Source organism: Anolis sagrei, chromosome 6 (assembly GCF_037176765.1).
Source record: "Anolis sagrei isolate rAnoSag1 chromosome 6, rAnoSag1.mat, whole genome shotgun sequence".
NCBI classification, from domain to species: Eukaryota; Metazoa; Chordata; class Lepidosauria; order Squamata; family Dactyloidae; genus Anolis; species Anolis sagrei.
In genome coordinates, this window is record NC_090026.1 from 38,917,386 (window position 1) to 38,943,728 (window position 26,343).

General features: G+C 41.1%; 1 protein-coding gene across 1 annotated transcript; it reads left to right on the forward strand.

Annotated features, from left to right (window-relative positions):
• Positions 1-11,629: 11,629 nt before the first annotated feature.
• On the forward strand, positions 11,630-22,632 carry LOC132778242 (keratin, type I cytoskeletal 10-like). The gene is made up of 8 exons (XM_060781011.2): positions 11,630-12,506; positions 15,547-15,629; positions 16,269-16,425; positions 17,282-17,446; positions 19,111-19,236; positions 19,431-19,654; positions 20,337-20,791; positions 22,293-22,632. Exons 1-8 carry the CDS (start codon positions 11,736-11,738, stop codon positions 22,316-22,318), a joined length of 2,007 nt encoding a protein of 668 aa, XP_060636994.2. The 5' UTR covers positions 11,630-11,735; the 3' UTR covers positions 22,319-22,632.
• Positions 22,633-26,343: the final 3,711 nt, after the last annotated feature.

Below are 26,343 nucleotides of genomic sequence, written 5' to 3' on the forward strand. Positions count from 1 at the left end.
ACATGATAAATAAATATCTTTCCTAACACTTCAGCTGTTTTGGAATGCAATTCTTACCACCCCAACTAAAAGCCATGCTGAATCTTGAGATTTAAAAAATGCAAAGGTGGGAGAAAAAACTGAAATATTTTGTCTTCCCTCGTGGCAACCACTTTCTCCAAAATAATTCCTTCTAAATGTTTTGGACTACAATCCTCATTGTCCTTAACCATCTGCCTTCTTTGTAGTGTTCTCTTTTTTCCATACAATGTATCCAAAGCTACATCACACTAGTTCTCATAACTTTACATTTTTAAAGAACTAGAAAAATCAATAGAGGAAAAAAAACTGCATTCATACAGAGATCTAAGACAGAATTTTCACTAGATCAGCAGAATGCTCTTCAAAGTGTGTGCAGTGAAAGGTTTAAGTGTAAGAAGACATCAAAAGGAATGTAAGGAAGTGAATTATAAATGGAAAGGGAGATCAATTCAAAAGAAACGGGGGAAGGATACATATAAATTCTAGGTGTAAGCACTATTTGCAACAAAACTCAAGAAAAGACTTAATTTTTACAGTTTGCCAAAATGCCTTTTCTAAAATTAACTGTATTTCTTTTGGCTGGTTTATTCTTGTGTTACCTTCAAAACTAACTGATGCAACAACAACAGTACAAAGACTATGTTTCTGAAGAGTGAAACTGTCAAGGTCATTTTACATAAATTGCATCATAGCTAGAAAAAGTTAGTGGGAGCAGAGTCCTTAGAATCCTCTAGCCAGAATGGGAAGCTGTAGCCCAAAGGATGCTTAACTTTTTTCAAACTATGTTCCACATAGTGTCTGTCATAAGGGATTGGGGTGATCTTCTGTGTACCAAAGCTAAAAGCCAACTACATATTACACTTACCACAAGTACAAGAAGTTCAGCACCTTTGAAGCTTTAAAGCTTCCTATGGATAAACAATGCTGTTAGGATTGAAATTCTCACAGTTAGTGATGTGACTAAAATTCTCAATACACACAGGATATGGGATTTTCAATACCTTTGCTTAAGTATTTTTCAAGCTACGAAATCATAGAATCATAGAGCTGGAAGAGACCTCATGGGCCTTAGTCCAACCCCCTGCCAAGAAGCAGGAAAATCACATTCAAAGCACCCGCGACAGATGGCCATCCAGCCTCTGTTTAAAAGCCTCCAAAGAAGGAGCCTCCACCATACTTTGGAGCAGAGAGTTCCACTGCTGAACAGCTCTCACAGCCAAGCCCACATTTGACTAGTTCGTTTGCCACAAAGTCATGGGGGACTTTGTTGAAGGCCTTACTGAAATCCAGATCTGCTATATCCATGGTCTTCCCTGCATCTACCCAGTTTGTAACTCTATTGAAAAAAGAGATCAGATTAGTCTGTATTGACTTGTTTTTGATAAATCCATGTTGACTATTAGTGATGACCGCATTCCTTTCTAAGTATTTGCAGACCACTTTTTTTGCATAATCTTGCCCAATGTGAGGCTGACCGGATGGTAATTGTTTGGGTTGTCCTTTTTCCCCTTCTTGAAGACAGGGACCACATTTGCCCTCCTCCAATCTGCTGGGACTTGTCCCATTCTCCAAGAACTCTTAAAGATGATTGTGAGTGGTTCCGAAATGACTTTTGATAATTTCTTCAATACTCTTGGATGCAGGGGCAGCTCAAGGCAGTACGCAAATTACGCTTTTGCGTAGAGCGCACGTTGGGGGGGGGGGGGCACCCTTGAGTCGCCCCTGCCACAAGGCAGCTCGCTCTCCCTCCCTCCTTGTGTAAGGCCCTCAACATGGCTATGGCCATAGAGGGGGCCTTCCCTGCCTGCCGCCTGTGCCCTCCGGCCTCGGAGGACATGAGGGGCAAGTGTAAGGCCCTCAACATGGCCACGGCTATGGAGGGGGCCTTCCCCGCTTGCCGCCTGCGCTCTCCGGCCTCGGAGGTCACGAGGGGCAGGTGTAAGGCCCTCGCCATGGCTGCGGCCATGGAGGGGGCCTTTCCCGCTCGCCTCTCGCACCCTCCGACCTCAGAGGACGCGAGAGGCAAGTGTAAGGCCCTCGCCATGGCCGTGGCTACGGAGGGGGCCTTTCCCGCTCGCCTCTTGCGCCCTCCGACACACACACACATATATATCAGTTATTGGTTGGGGGGCCCGCCAAAATGCTATTTGCTTACCATTGAAAATTATCTAGGGCCACCTCTGCTTGGATGTAGTTGATCCAGCCCTGGGGACTTGAATTTGTTTAGAGCAGCCAGGTATTCTTTGACTACTTGCTTCCTTATTTGGGGTTGGATTCCCCCTAATCCTTCATCCACTCTGTGTTGCTGAGGTTATACTGAAGCAAAGAAAATTGCCAGTTACTTGCTCCAGATGTAAGAATAAACCAATACTTCATTTGCAAAAGAAGACACTTCAGTGGGGAACTGAATGTTCAAGACACTAGTATAGTTTAAGAAATAAAAGTTTAAAAACCCCTCAGCCATTTATTTTATTTATATGAATTTCAGGGTGCAGCTTCATTGGCACTGTATGCCAAAGGGGTGCCAATATAGCTCTGTAGCAGTTGCACACAGCACGTATTTGGTGCCACACAAGCCAAGGTCACTTAAATTGGCCTTGAACCCAATCAACAGAACTTGCAGAAAACACTAGAGCTTTCTCCAAACTCAGGAGTACATCATGACATTGAGTATGTGTAATCAATATATACTACCATCCTGTTTTCCCTGAGTTTGGGCAGATCTCTTGTTCGCAGTACCCACAAGGCCTGAAAGGAAGATGCAATTCCTCCTCTTTCCTTTCCCCTCTCCCTCATTTCTTTGCAACTCTAGATATTATCATTTCAGGTGCCAAGAAATGAAGAGACATTTTCATGCCTGGTGGACACCACAAACAGCAGATTGAGCGGGGTTAGCTAAAGGTCACAGACAAGTGGTGACAATGTGCAACCTGGCTTCATAAAGACAGTTCTTAGGTATAACATCCAAAAGTTACTAAATGGGTTGTGATTTAATTAAAGGAAGCATGCCAAATGGAAAGTAAAGAAATGTCACCTCTTCTATTGCAAGATAGAGAAGAAGGTCTCCTGTTTAGACCTTCATTCCCTTCATGTGTGGAGAGTGATACCAACAGTAGGGAAAGGATGGTGCATTTCCTTACCAGCATGTTTACTTGAATAGCCAGGTTAAGGCTATGGGGCTCATATCTTTTGGCCTTTTACACCTGCATGTGTTTCTTCCATTACATAGGGTGGTATAAATATGATTGATGTCTAATGGCTATATTGATGACCTTGACTCTGATTCAGAGGTTGAAGAAGCCAAGAAGCTGAGGTACAGGCACTGCTTGCTGAGGCACAAGCTCACCATGAGCAACGGAGACGCTGAGGAAGAAGACCCAAAGAGGGGAAAGTCTAAATAGGCCAAAGATGCAAAGCGAAGAAATCGGAGGAAAGGTACGGAAGCTATGTGTGTGTTTCATGTGAGCACCAATGGGGCTCTTGAGGCAGCCATGTTGCATCCTATGAGATTTTTTAATTTTTAACCTTTGAAACTGGTCCTGCCCATTGTGCTCATTTTTAGTGCTGAATTGTTTTGATTTTATATTGTTGTGTTTTTTATTTATATTGGTTTTGCATTTTATGTTACTTTATTTTTATTTTCTGTTGTGTTCTTGTGTTATATTCTACTGATGGGCATGGCCTCATGTAAGCCACCCCGAGTACCCTTGGGGAGATGGTGGCGGGATATAAATAAAGATTATTATTATTATTATTATTATTATTATTATTATTATATTATTTTCACTTGATTGTTCTAGAATTAGAGTTATGCATGTACTGCTATTATGCATTGTTGCATATAGAACATTTTTTGTGCATGTTGAGTTGTTCCTCATCACTTTACATTGTATGACAATGTGAAGTGTGCCTTTAGTCATGATTTTGTGATGAGATGGTGTTCTGGTACAGCTGTACAAGGAGCTCTAATTTTGTTTGCTTTGCACTGAATGTTTGTTGTAGTCCTAAGTTTCAGGGACTCTGCAGATAGGTGGTTTCTTTTGGCTGCAATCATAGGGCAAGCCACCTGTCAATTATAGTTAGGTTCTCTGGTCCCCCCCCCCCCCCTTTTGGGTTTTTGGAGGGAATAGGAGCCTTTTTGGTTCAGTCCACACAGAGAAGCTTTTCATGCAGGACATAATACCAAGAGCTCCTGTAGAAAGCTTCATCTTCTACGGCTTGGCCAGGGAGATATACAGCCAACAGCTTGACCGGGGTTATACAGCCCTACAGCTCCTTTGCTGAAGGACTTCAGTCAGCCATCACGGAAACCTGAATTCTTTTCCCCCTGGAAGTCTACAAAGCTCTGCTTGGTAAGGGTCACTCGCGGAAGCCAGAAGCAGTTGCTACCGGGTGCAGGGGCTCTACGCCAATAGAGGTAAAGACAGACTGCCCAGATTAGAAGTTAAGGATTTCCTCATTAGTTACAGTTAAGAAGATAGTGCCTGTTCCCTGTGAACAAGATTGAGAGAGAGCCAATAGACTGTTAAGAAAGGCTTGAAGTACCTGTTTGTTTTCATTAATAAAGAACTTTGTTTAACCTTTAAGCAATCTAGAGACTCTGTTTTAAGGAAATCCAAGGCCTTTGATCTGAGGCAGCCCCAGCATCCTGTTGGGCACACAGAATTTATGTCCTGTCTACTGTCTGATGCACAGGCCCAGCATGCGACAGCACAGATGGAATAAGACAACTAAGGAATAACTCTAAAACAACTAAGGAGTAACTCTAAAACAACTAAGGAGTAACTCTGTGTGTGAGGTTATGCAATATCCCTCAGTGTTGGATCCTGGCTGAAGATTTTAAAAATAGACTGTAAATAATGTGCTTATTGTCTTACCAGCCCTAAGGGGGGGGGGGGGGGGGGACATGTTTCTACACTTGTTCTCCTAAGGTGAGGATGTGGAATCTTTGACCAGCTTTTTTGGTATCATAACTTCTATTATCCTTTACCACTGGCTATGCTAGTTGAAGCTCATGAGAATTGGAGTTCCAAAACATCTAGAGGGCTGTATATTTGTGACTCCTCCCTTAGAGAAATTACAGAGCTCCAGTACATCCTTTGTAACATTCATCATGTCAGATTTTCAATGTGGGAGCTACAACTGAAGACCAAAGCCCACAAGATGATGCATTTAATGATAATATGCTCATGATTGGGTTGTAGGGTGGGAACAACTGATCATCAGATCTCGAAGGAGTTGAAACCACTCCCTCATGATGAAGCGATTAAGCAAAGCAATTGTCAAGATTGTCACTGCAAAGACGATCATCTTCAAAGCATGTTTGCATCATCATCAGCTAAAGAAATGCTTACAAAATAACATCTGTATTCCATTGGGCACCTCCCAAAATGGAATCAGATAAGTCTCAGACTGTGAATGGGATGTGACTCTAAAGCATGAAGATGAGGAATGCCAGAAGTGTGAGAAAAGGTAAAAATGGACTTTGGTCATTTAATAAGTAGAGTGAGCACTTCTTGTGTAGCTTGTGTTTGGAATCCATGCCAACCACATTTCCAGGCCATGCATTGGGTGACTGGGACATCATCCATATGATTCAGGAGGTTCAGACTAAATTTCTCAGCAAGGAAAGCTAATTGATGAAGAAACTCTGGGTGTGCTTCTTGTGGGTGGCAGACGAGGTGAAAATGTTTCTTCTTTTATCAGTGGCTTCCATCTTACATACTGCAGCCTAGCCCATGGAACAAAAGAGGAATAGTAGTGTTGCTCTTTCCTTTCGTCTACACGAGTAACACCCAGCAAAACTGATACAGCTGTATCTGTCTCTCATGCACCAATCAATAATTTCTTTCCTTTAAAATACAATATGTGAAGCAGTGCTACATTGAAGAAAGATACAAATCTGATATGTACAGGTTCAACTATTGGGATATTGACTTAGGATGGATCATTTCCCTTTGCAGACTTTGGGCCTAGTCACACTTACCAAATTATGTGTTCGAGGATGCTAGTTAAGGGATGGATGGGCATGTAGCCCATCACACAACATCCATACATTTCCAGCAGAGGCCCTGCCCCCAACCAGTGTGGAAGCATCCTAGTGGCTTCCATGTTGACATGGGAAGACTCCTGTGTCATGCTGGCTCCAATGGAGCCAGCACACTTCTGTCCTGGTTGGGTGAGCTCCCCCCATGTGATGGAGGAAGCGTCTGTGCCACAGCAGCACGTAGTGCAATGGAGTCGCCCCGCATGCCTGCCATTTTGCCACACTTCCTGGCGAAACAGAACAGAGAGGTGTGTGTGATAAGGTTCTTTGACAACATACTCATCACAGGGGATACAGAGAGTTGCAGTTCACCAGTTAGCAAAAGGGGCTGCAATTTTCCCAAGTAGTAATTTGAAGGTTAATCTGAAGCCACCTCAAGATATAGATCAATCCGTTTTCCATTCTTGAGTTCAGAGTAGAGCAACTGCTTTGGGAGATGGTGGTGCAGCACTGCCTAGTTTGGAAGAAGTCCACAATGCCATCAGCCAACAAAAAAAGTAACAAAGCCAGCAGACCTGATGGGATCCCCACTGAAATCTTTAAAGAGGGAGGACCTGAGCTGACACAACAACTCCACCAGCTCATAGAAAAAGTGTGGGTGACAGAGAAAATCCCAGCAGATTTCAAGGATGCCACCATCATCACCTTCTTCTAAAAGGGGGAAAGAACAGACTGTGGAAAACTATCGAGGTATCTCCCTTCTAACCTCCATTGGGAAAATCCTCACAAGAATCCTTGCAAACTGCCTTCTATCCCTCTCAGAAGACACCCTCCCAGAATCCCAGAACGGCTTCCGCCCCTCGAGAAGAACAGTGGACATGATCTTCACTGCATGACAGCTCCAAGAAAAATGCAGGGAACAAAATCGACCACTATACATGGCATTCATTGACCTTGCAAAGGAAAGTTATAATAATAATAATAATAATAATAATAATAATAATAATAATAATTCAACACAGTGAATCGCAGCGCTCTCTGGACCATCCTCCAAAACATCGGGTGCCCTAACAAATTTGTGAACACCCTGCAGCTCCTCCATGATGACATGATGGCAACAGTCTTGGACAGCAGTGGCTCCCAAAGTGCCCAATTTAAGGTGGAATCAGGTGTCAAACAGGGATGTGTTATTGCCCCAACTTTATTCTCCATCTTCATCACTTTGATACTTCACCTTGTTGATGGGAAGCTTCCCACTGGAGTGGAAATCATCTGTCGGACAGATGGCAAGCTATTTAACAGCATGTACAACTACTGCTCTAAATAAACAAGTTCTAATTAAATATTTCAAATTAAGTGCCCTTGTCAATGCCTTTGTCTCCAATAATATTACTAGAGTGTTACCATGATATCTCAATCCTGTAGACTAGAATTTTTGCTAGAACACAATAAGCATACACCAAAATGCAGTGTATTGCACAGAAATGAGAAATCATTAGCAAAAAAAACTGTTGATTGCACTTGTCTTGCCTACTTAGGATGGAATTAATGCACTTTTGATATCACTTTAATGGCCTTGGTTCAATGTTATGGAATCATGGGAGTTGTCATTTTGCAAAACATTTAGCTTTCTCTATCAAAAAATGTTGTTATATTACCAGAGTAAAAAGTCCAGGATACCATATAATTGAGGTATGCCAATTAAATTTATGTCAAACTGCATTAATTCTACAGTGCAGAGCAGCCCAAAACAGGAGAACTGGAAATGAAACACTTGGTAAATTGCATTTACAGTATAAATATTGGCCAACCCCAGACATATTGAAATCAATAACTTAAATTAGTCATTACTAACATAAGCCACATTGATTTCAATATGCCTACATGAAATCTATTGTAGCAGTACACAAAAACTATTTGCAGAACATTGCCACCTCCTTGGGCATTTAGTGTGATATTTAAAGGTTGCAGTCCTTCAACAAGGAAATTACAAAAGAAGACTAGCAATTTATACTCTGAATTGAGTTATATTCAGAGAGTACAATCGATTAGCAAAGATATGAGCAGAGGCAATGACCTCATGATGCATTACATGTATCAATACAGGAATCTGTGCTGCCATACATGTACAAAAAGAATCTTCTTGCAGAAGGTTTTGAATCCAGGGAGACTGAATTTTGGCAAGCAGATTAATTGTATTTGCACACCAATATTAACTGACCTCTGTAAAGAATGGAAAGACCTGTTCAACTTTCAGTTAACATATGATCAAAGTTATACATTCTTGTCTCCAAGGATATTGTCTGTTCAGTCATGGATTCCAGGTTCAGGGAAACTAGGTATATCTCCTAAATTTAGCTGGGGGGCAAACACTGAGAAGGCCCTGTCTCTTGTCAAACGCGACTGTGATGGTGGCGGGACCGGGAGCAGGTCCTCCCCAGAAGATCTTGGTCTTCGTGGTAGTTCATAAAGGGAGATGCATTTGAACAGGTAAACTGGGCCGGGGACATTTAGTGCTTTATAGGCCAAAGCCAGCACTTTGAATTCTGCCTGGTAGCAAACAGGCAGCCAGTGGAGCTGACGTAACATGGGAGTTGTGTGCTCCCTGTATGCCACCCTAATTATTAACCTGGTTGCCTCTCGTTGGACTATTTGAAGCTTCCGAACAGTCTTCAAAGGCAACCCCACATGGAGTGTGTTGCGGTAGTCTATCCTGGATGTAACGAGAGCATGTAGGTATATAACTGCTTTGAGTCCCCCCAGAGGTGAGAAAGGCGGTATATAAATACTGTAAATAATAAATAAATAAATAAATAAATAAATATACAGTAAGACCTTCTCATCCACAAGGGAATCTTTCCAAACCTTTCCATAGATGCCTGAAAAAAATATATCAATAATATTTTTGTTCTTCAATTGACTGTGAGTAACCTAAATGCCAGAGATTGAAACCACAGATAAGGGTGAACTATCTAATATTTTCAGATTGCTGTAGACTGGTGGAAACTGAAATTGTGGGAAATAAACACATTTGGGGGGGGGGGGAGTATCTTCCTGTATATATAACAAAGGGATGAGAAGCTGTGGCCCACCAAATAAGATGATATTACAAATCCCATCCTCCTTAGATAGCATGATAAATATCCTGAGATGATCTGATCTACACTCCAAGATCCAGTGAGGCATGAGGCATGAAGCTAAAGACTTCCAGATAGGTAGTGAGATTGGTCTGCTGTGGAAAAAACAATTTTCAGAGCATGTTAAAGCTACCATGATACAAAATGTAATGAATACTAGTAAATCTAATCTTTCATTGCAACGTATTTAGTAATAGTTAAAAGTAGCCTCTAGATCTCCCAATTATTTGTTGGTGCGTGTGTGTTAAAAATTGCTCAAGAAATGACTTCAAGACCATCAAGACCAGTATAACCCAAGAAGTACAGCTTTACCCACTGTAAAGATGAATCTGGTTTCTGTTTGATTGTCACTGCCACTAAATTTGCTTCAATACCTGTAGTCTACACAAATGTTGTGCAAATCAGTAATCAATTTGGCCCTTTTGGTCTTGCTTAAGTGGCACTCTACTTTGATCCTGAAACTTTCAGAGGAAGTTTCTAAACTTTGGATTCTAAGTTTGATTGTAATTGAATAAACACATTAGAATGCATGCAATCCAAAGTGCATACAGCACATTGAATGGGAGATTGAGGAAATAGGTAATTCAAAAAGTAAATTTTCCAAGTTCTAATCCTGACTCTTTCCCTCACTATTGGATGATTCCATAGATTGAGAGAATATTCATTTTTCAATTATTTTCCTTCAGAAATTGGTTTTATTGCTGCTTGAGCCTGTAATTACAGTAATTACATAGAATCATAGAGTTGAAAGAGACCACATGGGCCATCCTGACCAACTTCCTGTCATGCAGGAAAAGCACAAAGCACCCCGACAGATGGCTATCTAGCCTCTGTTTAAAAGCCTTTAAAGAAGGAGCCTCCAACATACACCAAGACAATGAGTTCCACAGTTCAACAGTTCTTACAGTCAGAAGGCTCTTCCTAAATGTTCAAGTAGAATATCTTTTCCTGTAATTTGAACCCATTTCTCTGAGTCCTAGTCTCCAGGACAGCAGAAAACAAGCCAGCTCCCCATTCCTTATGACATCCTTTCAAATATTTAAACAGGGCTATCGTGTCTCCGCTCAACTTCACTTTTGCAGGCTAAACATACCCAGCTCTTTAAGCCACTCCTCATAGGACATGGTTTCCAGGCGGCTGATCATTTTAGTCACCCTTCTGTGGACACACTGCAGCCTGTCAATATCTCTCTGTGGTATCCAAAATTGGACACAATATTCCAGGTGAGATCTGACCATAGCAAACTAGAAGGGCACATTACTCTCCGATCTATACCTTTTAGGATGGGTCTTTGCATGTTGTTATGTGTTTCAATCTGCACCAAATACACACAGAGAATTGTGTTTCCTATTCCGAATTTTTTTTTTCCCTGGACATTATATTCAGCATTTCTTCATTTTGTTCAATCTTTTGTGCTTTAGAAGAAGACAAAGAGAACCAGTGTGGTGTACTGGTTGGAAACTGCACTTTGTTTCTGGACAACAGGGTTCGATTCCCTGCTTGGTCACAAAAACCTGCCGGGTGACATTTAGTAAGGCACACAGTCTCAATCCAGAAAACTTCATAAGAGGTCCCCATAACTCTGAAATGTCGGAAGTTACAGAAGAACAAATAATGTCTTTGTGATGCTCTGTTTCACACCCTCCCATCCATTTCTTGCAAAGGTAAACCTTTATGAATAATTGCATGGTGTATTGATCCTCCACCATCAACGCTGCTGGACCAGCCATGTTGTCCGGATGCTTGACCACCGTTTCCCAAAGCAGTTCCTCTATTCCGAACTCAAGAACGGAAAGCAGAATGTTGGAGGACAGGAAAAGAGATTTAAAGATGGGCTCAAAGTCAACCTTTAAAACTCTGGCATAGACACTGAGAACTGGGAAGCCCTAGCCTTTGAGTGCTCCAGCTGGAGGTCAGCTTTGACCAGCAGTGTTGTAGAATTTGAAGATGCACGAATAGAGGGCAAAAGAGAGAAATGTGCCAAGAGGAAGGTGCATCAAGCCAACCCCGACCGGGACCGCCTTCCACCTGGAAACCAATGCCCTCACTGTGGGAGAAGATGCAGATCAAGAATAGGGCTCCACGGTCACCTACGGACCCACCGCCAGGACACTACACTTGGAGGACCATCATCCTCGGACTACGAGGGATCGCCTAAGTAAGTAAGTAAGATGTATTGGACATAGGGAAGTTGACTACTGACTCACATGGGATGGAAGTAAAACTGAAAGTCATATTGCAGGTCCTTCAATTGTAAGTTCACAACAAAGCACTGCATTTTTGTTGAAAAAGCCCTTTGAGAGAGAGTGACAACATGCCAGGGATGTCTTAGATTATCTTTGATAAATTTGAAACCTGAAAGAAAAAAAAAACACCCTCCCTTCGGTGGATCATCTTTGGCATAAACAACGGGATTGGCAAATGCCATGGGTGGAGTGGGGGAACACCCTTTGTGGCAACACCTTCCCTGAAGGATTTAAATAAGGATCAACCAGGAGGAAGACTTTGCAGTCGGAATCCCAATCCCAGGCTGTGCAGCTGAATTCTGGGGCTTTTCTAAGGGTTTCTTGGGATCTTAAACATCTTTTACAATGAGTGTTAAGGGAGGTGGAAGCAGTGGAGGGAGTGCAGGTGGAAGTTATAGCAGTGGAGGAGGCAGCCACACCGTCAGTGGAGGAAGTTCTAGACGTATCAGCAGCAGTGGCACCAGCGGCGGTGGCATCAGCGGCGGTGGCATCAGTGGCGGTGGCATCAGCAGCGGTGGTCTCAGCAGTGGTGGTGTTAGTGGCAGCGGTGGCGCCAGCAGTAGTGGCGGAGGTGTCAGAATCACAAGCTCTTCATCATCCTCCAGGGGATATTCTGGAAGAAGTTATGGTGGAGGAGGATCCAGGAGTGGTGGTTTCAGCAGTGGGAGTGCTGGCAGAATAAGCAGGGGAAGATATGGTGGTAGCAGTTATGGTGGTGGCAGCTATGGTGGAGGCTATGGTGGTGGAGGCTATGGTGGTGGTGGCTATGGCGGAGTTAGCTATGGTAGTGGTGGAGGCTACAGTAGTGGCAGCTTTGGTGGTGGTAGCTATGGAGGAGGCAGCTATGGTGGTGGTAGCTATGGTGGTGGCTATTACCCATTCAGACGTGGTAGTTTTGGGGGTGGCGATGGGGGCCTTCTCTCCAACAATGAAAAGTCAACTATGCAAAACCTGAATGACCGCCTGGCCAATTACATGGACAAGGTGAAAAGCCTGGAAGACGAAAATGCTCAGCTTGAAATGTATATCAGGGAATGGTACCAGAAACATGGTGATGTGGGGACCATCAGGGACTACAACCCTTTTTACCAGGAAATTGAGCAACTCGGCAATGAGGTATGATCTTCCATTTTAAACAGACCTTTTAAAGCAGTAATTCCCAGATTCTGTTTCTGTAGGCATTTAGGTTTTCTACTACCAGCAGCCTAATTTTGAGGATTCTAAGAACTGAAGTCCACAACACCCAGATGACAAAAGTTTGGGAATAATTCTTCAAAGTCCTTGGATTCCTAGACTATTATTAATTCAAGAAGTACAATATTTGATAGATATTTAAGGAACATTTCAGTAGTATCGAGCATGTTATAAATAGAATGCTTATTTGTAATGTCCTGGATGAGTTACAGAAATTCTAGATATTTGTATACATACAGATTTATAGAATCATTGAGTTTGAAGAATCATAAGGGCTATCCAGTTCAACCCATGGCCATGCAGGAGTACACAATGAAAGCACACCTGACAGATGACCATCCAGCTTCTGTTAAAAAAGCACTAGAGAAGGAGATGTGGCACCACATTCCACTGTTGAACATTTCTTATATTCAGAAAGTTCATCCTAATGTTTAGGTGGAATTTCTTTGCCTGTAGTTTAAATCCATGTTAGATCTTCTCATCACTGTAAAGAAAGGGTAAGGAAAGGAACACAGAAAAGCAATGGGCAATTTGTGGTCTCATTGTATGCTCACAAGAGATGCTGAGAGATATAGCCTAATGTCTTGAGGTGCACAGCTGCTTAACCTTCTTAGAGCCTCATCACACTAGAGAAAAAATCCACTTAAAATCCAGTTTCTCCTCCTGCAGGATTCTGAGGTTTGTAGGTTAGGGAGGAGCCTTTAAACAGCCTCACGAAACTACAAACCTCAGAATTCTGCAGGAGGCAGAAACTGGATTTTAAGTGGATTTTTTCTCCAGTGTGATGTAGTGCTTAGAAAGGCATGATGTAGCAAGGATATTTGAAGTGACATAATGCTTTAAGGTAAAACTCGGAATTAGAAGCCTAACTTAATGTACTGTTGGTGTAAGAAAAGACACACAACGACAGTGGTTCTCAACCTGTGGGTCTCCAGGTGTTTCGGCCTACAACTCCCAGTAATCCCAGCCAATTTACCAGCTGTTAGGATTTCTTAAAGGTCAAAACATCTGGGGACCCACAGGTTGAGAACCACTGCTCTAGAGTACCAGAAGCATAAAATAATCAGTAGCTGCTTTGAGCAGGATCTTTTGAACTACAATTCCTGATTTCCCTGGCATGTTGGCTGAAGTATTCTGGAACTTGTGATCCCAAAAATAATTCGTTCAAGATTTGGTATTGCCTTTTTTGGTTTTACAGTGAGGTCATTTTTAAACTGTAAAGGAACAATGGGCAAAGTATCTAAAGAGGACCCTGTTTCTATATACAATTTCATTTTAGCATTCTAACTTTCTTAACAGAACCCGAATTCCCAGATACCATGACTCTTCTACCCCAATCTCTCTTCTTGTTGGTTGTAAATATGAAGCAATAAATGCCCACTTCTCTCAAAACAAGAAAAGAGATCTCAAGCCTGTAGCACTACAGAAAACTAGCATGTCAAAGGAAAATAAGGGCTAGAAACTAATTTTCTATGTACAGAGACTTAGGATAATTAGGTCATACGAGTTTCTATCTGAAGTCAAACTGCAGACTTTCAGGTAAAACTGAGGAACATAAGTTTGTCTTTGGCTCTGCAGATCTTTTAAAACTCCAATTCCTAGTTATCTTAGCCAGTATAACCATTGCTCAAAGATAATGGGAACTGTAGTCTGTAGTCAGCAAGAAAGTGAAGACATGGATGTGGGACCAAGTCTTTGAACAATGACTCGCAGTGCAATAAGTGACTATGGAACAGTGCAATGTATGGCTGGAATTACTTCTGGAATAGGCCTTTGGATTACGTGGTGCAAAATAATTGCTTTTAAGAATATGTTTTTAATTATTTGGTTTTAATGTATATACATAAGATAAAAATATGTAAGAACAATAACCTTTGACCTGACCAAACCCTGCATTAAATGCCCTTGGAAGCACTTTATTTTACCTGTTAGTGCAATTAAAACCTACTTGTCCCTCAGATCCTCTGTCTAGATACTTTACATTGCTCTCTTACCCAGTGTTTTTAAACTTTTAACCCCTTATTGTTGTTTTCTTATGTGTATAGTTGCATTGTTGCATTGCTGGGCTTGGCCTCATTTTTATTATTATTATTATTATTATTATTATTATTATTATGTGGCATCGAATTGTGACTTTGTTGTGAGCTGCCCTGAGTCCCCTTCAAAGTGAGAAAGTTGGGATATAAGTGCAGTAAATAAAAAAATAATAGTCCAATACACTCTTGGAGAGTCTCATCCATGTTCAGTGGACAACAGCAGAAGCAAAGATACAAAAAGTTTTGTGAGACATCTTCATTTCTAAGATGGCCCCTTGTAAAGCGAGGACAGAGGGGAAACCATGGGGCAGCGTTGGGGCAGTGATATTCCTTCACATGATGTTTCCCCACTGTCCCTGGCTTCCTCTTCAGCAATTTTGCCTTTTTTTCTATGAGGAGTCAGATATACACCCAACTCTTCTGGACAGCACTGCTGCAACACTGTTGGCATGGAGTCCCACTTAGTCCTGCTGGAAGTAGCTCTGTGTTATGTGGTGGACTCTAGGGTACTCCATGCCAGCAATGGAGAAGCGGGGAGAAGACACTTCTTCTATGTGATGAGGTTGTGAATCGCTTGATCTATCTGCCTATCTATCTATCTATCTATCTATCTATCTATTTGAGGTTATATAGATCAGACAAACATAAGTGTACCAACAAAAAGACAGTGCGAAAAGTAATTCGTAAAATGAGATAAATTTGTGTTCCATCTACCTCAACTGCTTAATTTAGATCAAAATAGAAATGTGTTTGCTTTTCATAGACTTAGATCAATCCAAACATATATGAATGGCAGTGGCATGTTGCCTGGCAAGGATTTAGAAGGAGACAGATTTGGGAAAGGTGAACTGCAGGGTTCTGCTATGTTTTAATAAGAGGAACAAACATCTTGATTAAATGTAAACTCTTTCATTCATCAATTCCAGCTGATTCAGGAAAGTAATGACCTTACCAGGATTATTCTGAATATTGATAACATCAGGATGACTGCCGAAGATTTCCAGCTTAAGTAAGTTCAACTAGTTTTCAAGCTCTAGCTCTTCCTTGAGATTTTATATAAGCTAGTTCTTCACATTCACACAGCTGCAATCAACCATCCATAACTTTTCTCCAAAATAGCTCATTCCATTCCTTTCTGGCTTTCAGTTTTCCATTTGAATACCCGAATAGCATTTTGTAAGCTTTGAGCATGCTAAGTGTTGAACTGGATTGTTCAGAAGTTGTTAGCCCTCATTCCCTAAAGCAGGAGTCCTCAAACTACGACCCGGGGGCCAAATACAGCCCTCCAAGGTCATTTAACTGGCCCTTACTTAGGGTCAACCTAAGTCTGAAACTACTTGAAAGCACACAACAACAACAGTCCTATCTCATCAGCCAAAAACAGGCCCACATTTCCCAATGAAATACTAATAAGTTTATATTTGTTAAAATTGTTCTTCATTTTAATTATTGTATTGTTCTAAAGTGTTTTTTGCACTACAAATAAGATACATGCACTGTGCATAGGAATTCATTCATTTTTTTAAAAAAATTTATAATCCGGCCCTCCAACAGTTTGAGGGACTATGACCTGGCCCTATTTTTAAAAAGTTTTTGGACCCCTGCCCTAAAGTGTACTTTTCTTTCCTTGCCATTTCCTCTGGATTAGGTACCAAACTGAAGCTAGTCTCCGCCAGAATGTTGATGCTGATATCAATGGGATGCGCCCAGTGTTGGATCAATTGACCCTTGCAAGGTCTGATCTGGAGGCTCAGCTTGAGTCTGCCAAAGAGGAGCTGATCACCCTCAAGAAGAACCACCAGGAGGTAAGTACGCTAGTGAGCCATGAACAAAACAGTAAAAAACCAAGACTTCTGTGTTTTATCAAGTTTTTTTCTTGTCAGAAGCAACTTGAGAAACTGCAAGTTGCTTCTGGTGTGAGAGAATTGGCCATCTGCAAGGACATTGCCCAGTGGATGCCTGGATGTTTTGATGTTTTATCATCCTTTGTGGGAGGCTTCTCTCATGTCCCCGCATGGGGAGCTGGAGCTGACAGTGGGAGCTCATCCGCACTCTCCCTGGTTTAGAACCTGTGACCTGTCAGTCTTCAGTCCTGCTGGCACAAGGGTTTAAGCCACTGCGCCACCGGAGGCTCCTTTTTATCAAGTATAACCTATTTCGAATTTCATATTCAAACTAAATAAAAAAGGGTGGTTTTATCAAGTATAACTACCTTTTTTTTTCATTTAGTTTGGGTATGAAATTCGAAATAGGCATATATTGTAGGCAAGCCTCCAATTTAAACATCAGTTTTACCAACCAAGCAATTGTCTTCTTTTAAAAAAATAAGCTGTATTCAATAATATAATCAATCAAAAATAATAAAGATAAACATTTGCATTCAAGTACTCACTGTGACTCCTGGTTAGACTCAATAGGATTCACTCACCATTCAAAAATTTATTTACATCATTATTTTCTGTTTAGGACTAATCATTGGATTTTGGCCATCAAATTTTAATGTGTATCATATTTTGATTCCACATTTACTCCGCCCCGCCCCGCCTGACATAGAGATGAATAATGCTTTCTACATCCCTTATCTATGTTTCATAGGGTCATAAACATTGCTTATTGTGTATGTTTCACTGTACAATGCATTTTCCTTTCCCACCATTGCAGGCCCTTAGAGAACTGCAAAGCCAACGTGGTGTTGGTGCTGTCAATGTTGAGGTGAATGCTGCTCCTGGTCCGAATCTCAAGCAACGTCTTGATCAACTCAGGGATGAATATGAAGGCATCATGGATAGCAACCGCAGAGAAGTGGAGCAGTGGTATGAAAGCAAGGCAAGTCATATATATATTATAAATCAATTTGTACTTAATAGTGCTTATTGCACTATACATGATTTCTTGCTCGATCTATACTCTTGGGAGAGTGCTTCTTGTAAGAGTGCAGACAACAGTCTTGTCCCAAGAACCAAATTAGGGTGGGGTTATATCTGAGTTGGCATTCAATGTTACAGATTTCTAGATCTTGGAGGAGTCAGCAGAAGAAAACTAGGATAAGGAAAATGCAAAATGAAGGTTTTTTAAAGTTGAAGCTCAAAAGGAAGAACATGTAATGATGGAGTCATGTGCAAGAGAGGATGGCGATCGAACTTATGAGCAGCAGACTATTTTACTAGAAGATAAGAAGACCCCAGTGAGAAAAGTGAAGTGGTCAATTTATTTCCAGCATTCAGCTGAAAGGAATTAAGACATATTCCTCTTTGGTCAATATTCCTAACATCTATGTTTCTCAGGTCAGAATCCCAGACCCTGAGATGTCAATGCCAACATTTTAAGGCTGCTACTTGAACCTTAAACTTGAGTTAGACTGGGCAACCCTTCAAAGACAGGGCAACTTTAAAGAGTAAGCTACCCTCTATAGCAGTGGTTCTCAATCTTCCTAACCCCTTCATACAATTGTTGTGACCCTCAAACATAACATTATTTTCATTGCTACTTCATAACTGTAATTTTGCTACTGTTATGAATCGTTATGTAAATATCTGATATGCAGGATGCATTTTCATTCACTGGACCAAATTTGGCACAAATATCCAATGCACGCAAATTTGAATACTGGTGGGGTTGGGGGTTATTGGTTTTGTCATTTGGGAGTTGTAGTTGCTGGGATTTGCAGTTCACCTACAGAACTCCCATGACCAACAGAAAATACTGGAAGGGTTTGGTGGGCATTGACCTTGAGTTTTGGAGTTGTAGTTCACCTACATCCAGAGAGCACTGTGGAACCAAACAATGATGGATCTGGACCAAACTTGGCATAAATACTAAATATGCCCAAATGTGAACACTGGTGGAGTTTGGGGAAAATAGACCTTGACATTTGGGAGTTGTAGTTGCTTGGATTTATAGTTCACCTACAATCAAAAAGCCTTCTGAACCCTACCAACGATAGAATTGGGCCAGACTTCCCACATAGAACCCCCATGGCCAACAGAAAATACTTTGTTTTCAAATAGTCTTTGGAGACCCCTTTGACACTCCCCCCACGACCCCCCCCCCCAGGGGTCCCGACCCTCAGGTTGGGAAACACTGCTCTATAGAGTGCAAACCAAAAGTATCCTAAACTATTATGTATCAAGTTACAGTTGTGTGAGAAAATTTCATTAGAACAATGTTTAGTGAGAAAATACAAAAGGCCCCTCAGTCAAATTCAAACTGACCTATTGTAAAATTAATTGGATTTGGGGTTTTAAAACATTATTCTTCTGAGGCACAATTCATATAGAAACAGAAACAGGACAAATTTAGGAATGAACACATATCCATTTTTTTCCTAAAGAGAATAGACAAAATATCTAAAGATTAACAATTAGATGCAGGGAAAAGGATGCCATTACAGGTGGATGCATAATACTTAACATGTTCTTTTATCTTCCTTATGTGAACAAACATATCCTGTCTCAAAATGGGAAGAATATATCTTAATTTGTGTCCTTTAGATGGAGGAGGTTCGTCAACAAGTCAGCTCAAGTGGTTTGGAGATAAGTTCAGGCAACCAGCAAGTTACAGATCTGAGACGACAATATCAGACACTGGAGATCGAGCTGCAGTCTGGACTCAGCATGGTATGTGGCATTGAACATTTGGGGGAAAATGTACACAGGAGACTCATCCATCTGATTTTTCCATTTGGCTATGGTATAATGTTTGCATTTTTCTTCTTTCCCTGGAAGTGAGATTTATTTCTGCCTTCCATCAAAGCATGTCTGCATATATGCTTGAAGATTAATTCCCATGCGTGTTTCCTTTCTGCTCTCAGCTCCAGTCTCTACGAAGCAATTTAGAAGACACAGAACGCCGTTATAACATGCAGCTGCAACAGATACAGACCATGATCCAACCGGTAGAAGGAGAATTGGCCGGCCTCCGTGGGGAGATTGAAAACCAAAGTCAGGAGTATCAAGACCTCCTTGGCATCAAAACTCGCCTAGAGCAAGAGATTGCCCAGTACCGACAACTGCTTGCCCAAGGACAGCAAGAAATGTATGTTGATTCTCTTAGGCCTTTTAATCCATTATGGTGAAATTTTGATGGCAAAGATCCTGGTACCAGAATCTAGCAATGTTGGCACGTTGATTATGGGAGAATTGGTCAAAAAAGTAATTTTTCCAAGCTCTGCCCATTTGCAACAAATATCTATACTTGTTTTGTTACTCTGATGCTGCCAATAATGCACCTCAACAAGCTTACCTACAGAAGATACTAGAGTAAACTGATTTGTTTCTATTATGTAGTTACTGATCATATAACAGTGTTTATGCAGAGTAAGTGGTAAATGAATTGATGTGATGAGTGAAAATATCAGTTGTCCTGCACTGAGTGATTTACTAATCCATTTACCAAGGGGTGGTAAACTTGTGACTTGTCAGATGTTGCTGGACTGCAACTGTCATCATTGCTTATTACTGGTGGTGGTAATTATGCCTGATGGGAGTTGGAGCCCAACAACATCTGGAATGGCACAAGTGGCTCACCCCTGCAATAGTACAATGTTATGCTGTTGAATCCCCATGTATTGTCTCTCTATTTCTTTGGGCACATATATTTCCCACACTAAAAGGATATGTCACCATTTGATGTCTAGTCCATAAGCAGGTTCTACATTAATGCTCTTTTTCTAAATGAAGTTTGCAAGGAATTTCATTCTGATGTTTCTCTTTTTCAGTGGTTCAGGAGGCGGTGGAGGATACGGAGGAGGATACGGAGGAGGCTATGGAGGTGGTCGAAGGGGCAGCATTGGCAGGACTGGTGGAGGAGGCATGAGCAGTGGTGGCATGAGCGGAGGAGGCATGAGCAGTGGTGGCATGAGTGGAGGAGGCATGAGCAGTGGTGGCATGAGCGGAGGAGGCATGAGCAGTGGCAGCATGAGCGGAGGAGGCATGAGCAGTAGCGGAATCAGCGGAGGTGGCATGAGTGGAGGAGGCCTGAGCAGTGGTAGCATGAGCGGAGGAGGCATCAGCAGTGGTGGCATGAGTGGAGGAAGCATGGGCGGAGGAAGCATCAGCAGTGGAGGAAAGATGAGCGGAAGCATGAGCAGCAGTAGTGGCATGAGCAGCGGAGGAGTCATCGGAGGAGGAAGTGGTGGTGGAAGTCAGATTGGAGGAGGCGGAGGGTCTTCACGTAAGTCATATTTAATAATAACATTATTTATTTTTTATTTGACTAGTCATATGAACATTTCAAAATACAACATGAATAAAATGCAAGGCAAAAAGGAGAAGACAGCAGCTGACGTTCTATTTACAGTCAGACTCTTATTGTCCTGGTTCGTTCAGGAAATGTGCTCTTTTCTTGATAGCTTTCAGAATAAAAAGGCTTACTCCGATTAAGTCATATTTCTCCTATTTACAAGGCCAAGGGAAGGAATTGTGAGAATATGGGATGTTTCAAAAATATGGACCCGATTTGAATGAAACTCTTACCACTTGAAAGAGGGAGGCATAGAGCTTCAAAGGATTACTACTAGATGCCCCCCCCCCCCCCCCCAAGTGCACAAACAGTTCCTTACCTTAGGCTGAATCTACACTGCCATATAAAATCCAAATTATCAGCTTTGACTCATAGAATCTGGTTCAATGTGAATTATCTGTCTTAAAGAAATTGATTATATCCAGCCTCAGATAGAAACCTCATGACATAAGATATTTTTCTTTGTGAAGTTTCTTTGGTTCCTGGCTCAAAATAGTTAGTAACTCTAGATAACTTGGTAACTCATTAAACCATTTATATATTTTTAAGTAATTGTAACATGTTGCCAATATGAAATATACTGTTTTGAAAGTGGGTCCATCATTTGGAAATATCCTGTAAATACAACGACCATTTTGCTTCTTTGAATCTTAACATATCTTTATAACCTTTTCATGGGGCAGTGAGGAAAGTCATACCCACATGATACTTCAAATGTTAATTTCATGGTGAAAAAAATATCATGGAAATTTGAAGACATTAGCCAGGATCTAGTTAAGAGCTAGTGGGCTCTTTCAAGAGCTAGTGGGCTCCTGCCCTTCCATGAGATTGCAAGCAAACTAAATATTTAGCTCAGTAGATAGAGAGCAGAACAATGCCTGGGTACCTTTCAGAGAACACTGTTGCACAACTTGAAGGAACACTTTTGGAACTATATTTTGAACATCTACTGATGGAAGCCATTTAAAAATGCAGGCACTTGGACAAGTGGCCAGTTACTTGGCATAAAGTCGCACTGGAATCCTGGCCTTTTTGTAGACTTTTGTAGAGAGTGCAGGCAGTGGCCAGAAATCCTGATTAAGGATCAAAGTCACTAAAGTTTCAGAGAAGAAAACAAAAAAGTTTTATTATAGGAGCTCCATTCTAAGATAGGAAAGTTACCTAGACTGCTAATCTGAACTAACTTCATTCTAGGAAAGAGCTGAGAGAAGGTTGGAGAAAGAGAAGTGGGGGAAATTTTCTAAGTGTGTCTGTTTCTATCAAGAGGAGCCAGGATAGCTAGACAAGAAGGGAAGACACTTTGGGTCATTCACACTATTTATCTATTACTAGTGCTCACAATGAGGCATTCTTGACTCTTCAGTGGTAAGCTTTGTTGGACTTCTAACACTGTGTTCTCTATAGACTTATCAATTTCCCCCTCTCTCAACAGGTCACGGAAGGAAATCCTTTGACTAACCGGCTGCCCTACAATGACAATCCAGTCTCAAACCCTCTAAGTTGTTCTTCCAATAGAGGAAAAGCACGACCACTGAAATTGTCTTCATGGATTCCCAAGATAGAGGGGATTGCTCTCTCTAGCTATTTGACTCTGCTTTGGCTGTTACTGCCTAAGTTGCAGCTGATTATTTTCTTTACCACTCATTTCTTCTTTAAAGTACTTTCTTGCGGAACTTGTTCTTACTGTTTTTTTATTAATGGCTGGCTTTCAGCTTTTGATATTGCTGGGGGTCACCCAATAAAGTCTATTGCTGCTTGATGCAAACAGAAAATCAGTGTGTCCCGTGTTATGTTTCACAAGCAAACATTCAAGGAGTGTACAAAGAAATACACATATAAAACAAGTTTTTTTGTTTTCAATAAGAACTTGCCCAAATTTGTTATCTCTTCTATTTAGGAAAGAAATAAGATGAGAGTTTTAAACATTCAAATGGAAAATACAACAAAACTGATTCTCTAGGGTAAAAACTTAGTTTTTTAATTTGGATTTTTTCCCCATTTTTGCAGGAGTTCTGAGCACTTAATCATAATAAATGTGGAGGCAGACTATGCAATCATTCTAATTAGAATTTCATGGCAGTTGGGTACTACATTTATCCACGCTGTGAATAGCCATTCCTGTTGAAATTGATCTATACAAATGTAGTAAGAGGTAGGTTTCCCATTCTCTTCTGAAAACAAACATGCATGTTGAGGATCTCTTATCTGGAATTTTGCAATCCAAAATACTTCATGTGGGTGGCCAATATAGTGACACCTTTGCCTTCTGATGCTTCAAAATACACAAACTTTGCTTCATGCATAAAACTACTAACATTACTGTATATAAAATTACCTTCAGGCTACATAAATTTTGTGTTTAGTCTAGAGTTCCATCTCCAAGATATCTCATTACATATAACCAAGTATTCTGAAAAATTCCAAAATACAGATATCTCTGTATATTTGCGTACTCGGTTGATATTAATCTTCACCATCAGATTCCTAAATAGATGATATATAAACAAAGATTTTATAGTGCAGTAGATATTTTTTTAAAAAGTTCATTGCGCTATACCAGGGCTTAAACATTTTCTATTGGCAATCCTTTTTTGTCTGAGAAATTTTTATGTGACTCCAGGTATAGGTATAGAAAATAGCCATCAGGCAAAAATAACATTTGCAAGACTTGCTAAACAAGTCAGGCATATTTTCTTTTTTAAAAAAGAAGTACAGCTGAAGCATTTGTTGCATGGCATTGCTAACAGATGCGTAAATGTCTACAAGAGTCACTAGGTGGCATAAGAGCCCCCCCGTGGCGCAGTGGGTTAAACCCCTGTGCCGGCAGGACTGAAGACTGACAGGTCACAGGTTCGAATCCGGGGAAAGCGTGGATGAGCTCCCTCTATCAGCTCCAGCTCCTCATGTGGGGACATGAGAGAAACCTCCCACAAGGATGGTAAAAACATCGAAACATCCAGGCGTCCCCTGGGCAACGTCCTTGCAGATGGCCAATTCTTTCACAAAGAAGCGACTCTCAAGTCGCTCCTGACACGACAAAAAAAAAGCTAGGTGGCATGGTACACATATTTTTCATGGCCCCCACATTTGGTTAGGGACAGCTTAAGAAGCTTTGCTCTATACATCAGAGTTTTCAAATGGGCCCTACAATTTGCCAGTGTCACCAAGCCATATGTGCTCTCCATCCCCTGTAGAAAGTCAATGTCATGTAAGAAAGCTTCTGCATTTAATATTTGTTTCTGTGTGTCTGAGAGTCACAAATACGTCTAGTCCAAAGTGCTCTCGCTTCTTTTTGTTAAAAAAAGGCCTCTCTTTTGCCTAAAAGGACTCAGTGGGCAAAAACAAAAAATAGTGTCATTGTCCTCTGGGCTCCATATGGTCTGGCAAAAGCAAACTGCTACAGCATCTCCTAACTTGTATGCGCTTCCTCAGAAATAACCTTTTCTACTTCCACCACACTTTGTTGCTGCTCGGCAACACGTGTCCTGACTTTTATCTGTAAAATGTTGTGGGATATGTGAATTGCCTCATAGAATGACAATTTGCTTTTTAAATAGGCTTAGGGTCTGTCTGCACTATTTAACATTTAAAAACCTGTTTGTCAAAGCAAAAGTAGACTTCTAGGCACTTCTGTTATTTTGTTGTTGTTGTTATTGTTGTTGTTGACAATGGCTCAACATTATAAAATCCTGAAAGTTATAGTATTAGTAAGCATCAGGACTCTGGCAGAGGAATCCAAAGATCTTTTAAAATTACAACTCCCTTGACTCCATAGTATTAAGTCATGGCAGTTAAAGTTGGCTCAAACAGCATTAACTGTACAGTGTAGATGCACCTTAAGGAACAGCAGCAGTGATAGGATTAAGGTCACCTAAAATCTCCTAATGTCTTAACCACCAATTCATTTCTTAGTGTGCACCTACAATAACTTTTCTCAGTGTGCATCTCCACTGTCTAGTAAAGCTCCAGCACTCTTTGGCAGAGAAGACTAAAGACATTGTAAAACTACAACTACCATTATTCTAGTGTAGATGCACCCTTGCATTCTTTGGGGATCACTTCACCTTTTTTCTCTAACTTGATTTTGCTCTTCCACTGCTCCTAAAATAGTCTCCCTTAGGATATTATCTGATGTGGAGGGGGCACCATATTGCCATGGTCTTTAGTCCTGTAGCATTACAGAGAAACATAGTTCCATTTATCTTCCCTTATCACATGTTCTTTTTTTGCCTTTTTGCCCCAAATCATCCATTTGTGGTTTTATCATATGATTGCAGTTCCTGCCCAGTCCATTAAAAAAACTTGGGAAAAAACTTTCTCAGTAATGGACTTTCCCTTCCAATCCCGTTGCTCTGGAGTAGACTCCAGGTACTGATCTTAAAGAGATGTTACACTGGTGGTTCTGGGTTTTTCACTCCAGTCTTAGCACTCTTCATTGCAGAAGTCCAAAAACATGCAACTTCAAAAGCCAGGGCCTTCTCAGTGGTGGCCCCTCGACTGTGGAACACCTTGCCTAGAGATATAAGATTGGCTTGCTCCCTCCTGACTTTTTGAAAAAAGGTGAAAACCTGGCTTTTTGAGCAGGCCTTCCCAAATACGGCATAGCTATATGGAATCATGGAACTACTTGATAACGCAATGGAATAATGACTTAACATGGAGATGCTCATGGTAATATTTTAAGGCTTTGTATGGTTTTTATATTTTTATATCATATGCTATTGTTTTTAACAGAATTTTATGATTTTTTTACTCATTATAATTGTTGAGGCATCGAATTGTTGCCAATCTGTGAATCGCTCTGAGTTGTCTCTGGGCTGAGCGGGGCAGTATATAAATATGGTAAATAAATAAATAAATAAATAAATAATACTATGAAAGGAAAAAATGACAGGAAAAAGATATTTGAAATTTCAGTATTTCTAATGTTTCAATTAATCAAAAAAATTACCATGCCAGGCTCATGAAGCAGGTTTTTGGGAGTTAAATGTCAATGCTAGGTATGACCGTCCATAGGAACGCCCCGTTCTCCACATCACTGAGGCGCTTCATCACGGGCAAATTTGACAATTTTCATCCTACATGTTTTTTGTCATTTTCTCCAGTTATATATCAGTTCCTGAGCTCAGAAGATGATCTATGGTTGTCTTCTTTCCCCCTCGTTTTCAAGGACATTTGAGGCAATTTTTAAATGTTTTATTATGGGCATAGACAGGAAGTTCCCCTGTGTTGTGGGAAGGGCTCCGTCATACATTGTTATTGCTCTGTTTTCAAAGCATCTAGAAGTTGGGGATGGGCGGCAGGAAGCATGGGATAAGAGCCCTAGTGTTATTCCTGTTATAGCTTAGTCTACCCCAGTAACCTTAGAGAGCTTGCCTGTCTCTAACAACATTATCAGAAAGGCCCATGAATTCACCCCACATCAGTGTGAATCCATGGGCTCCTGGTGGGGGGTGTCGAGAAGCTGCTGTTCCATGCCCTGC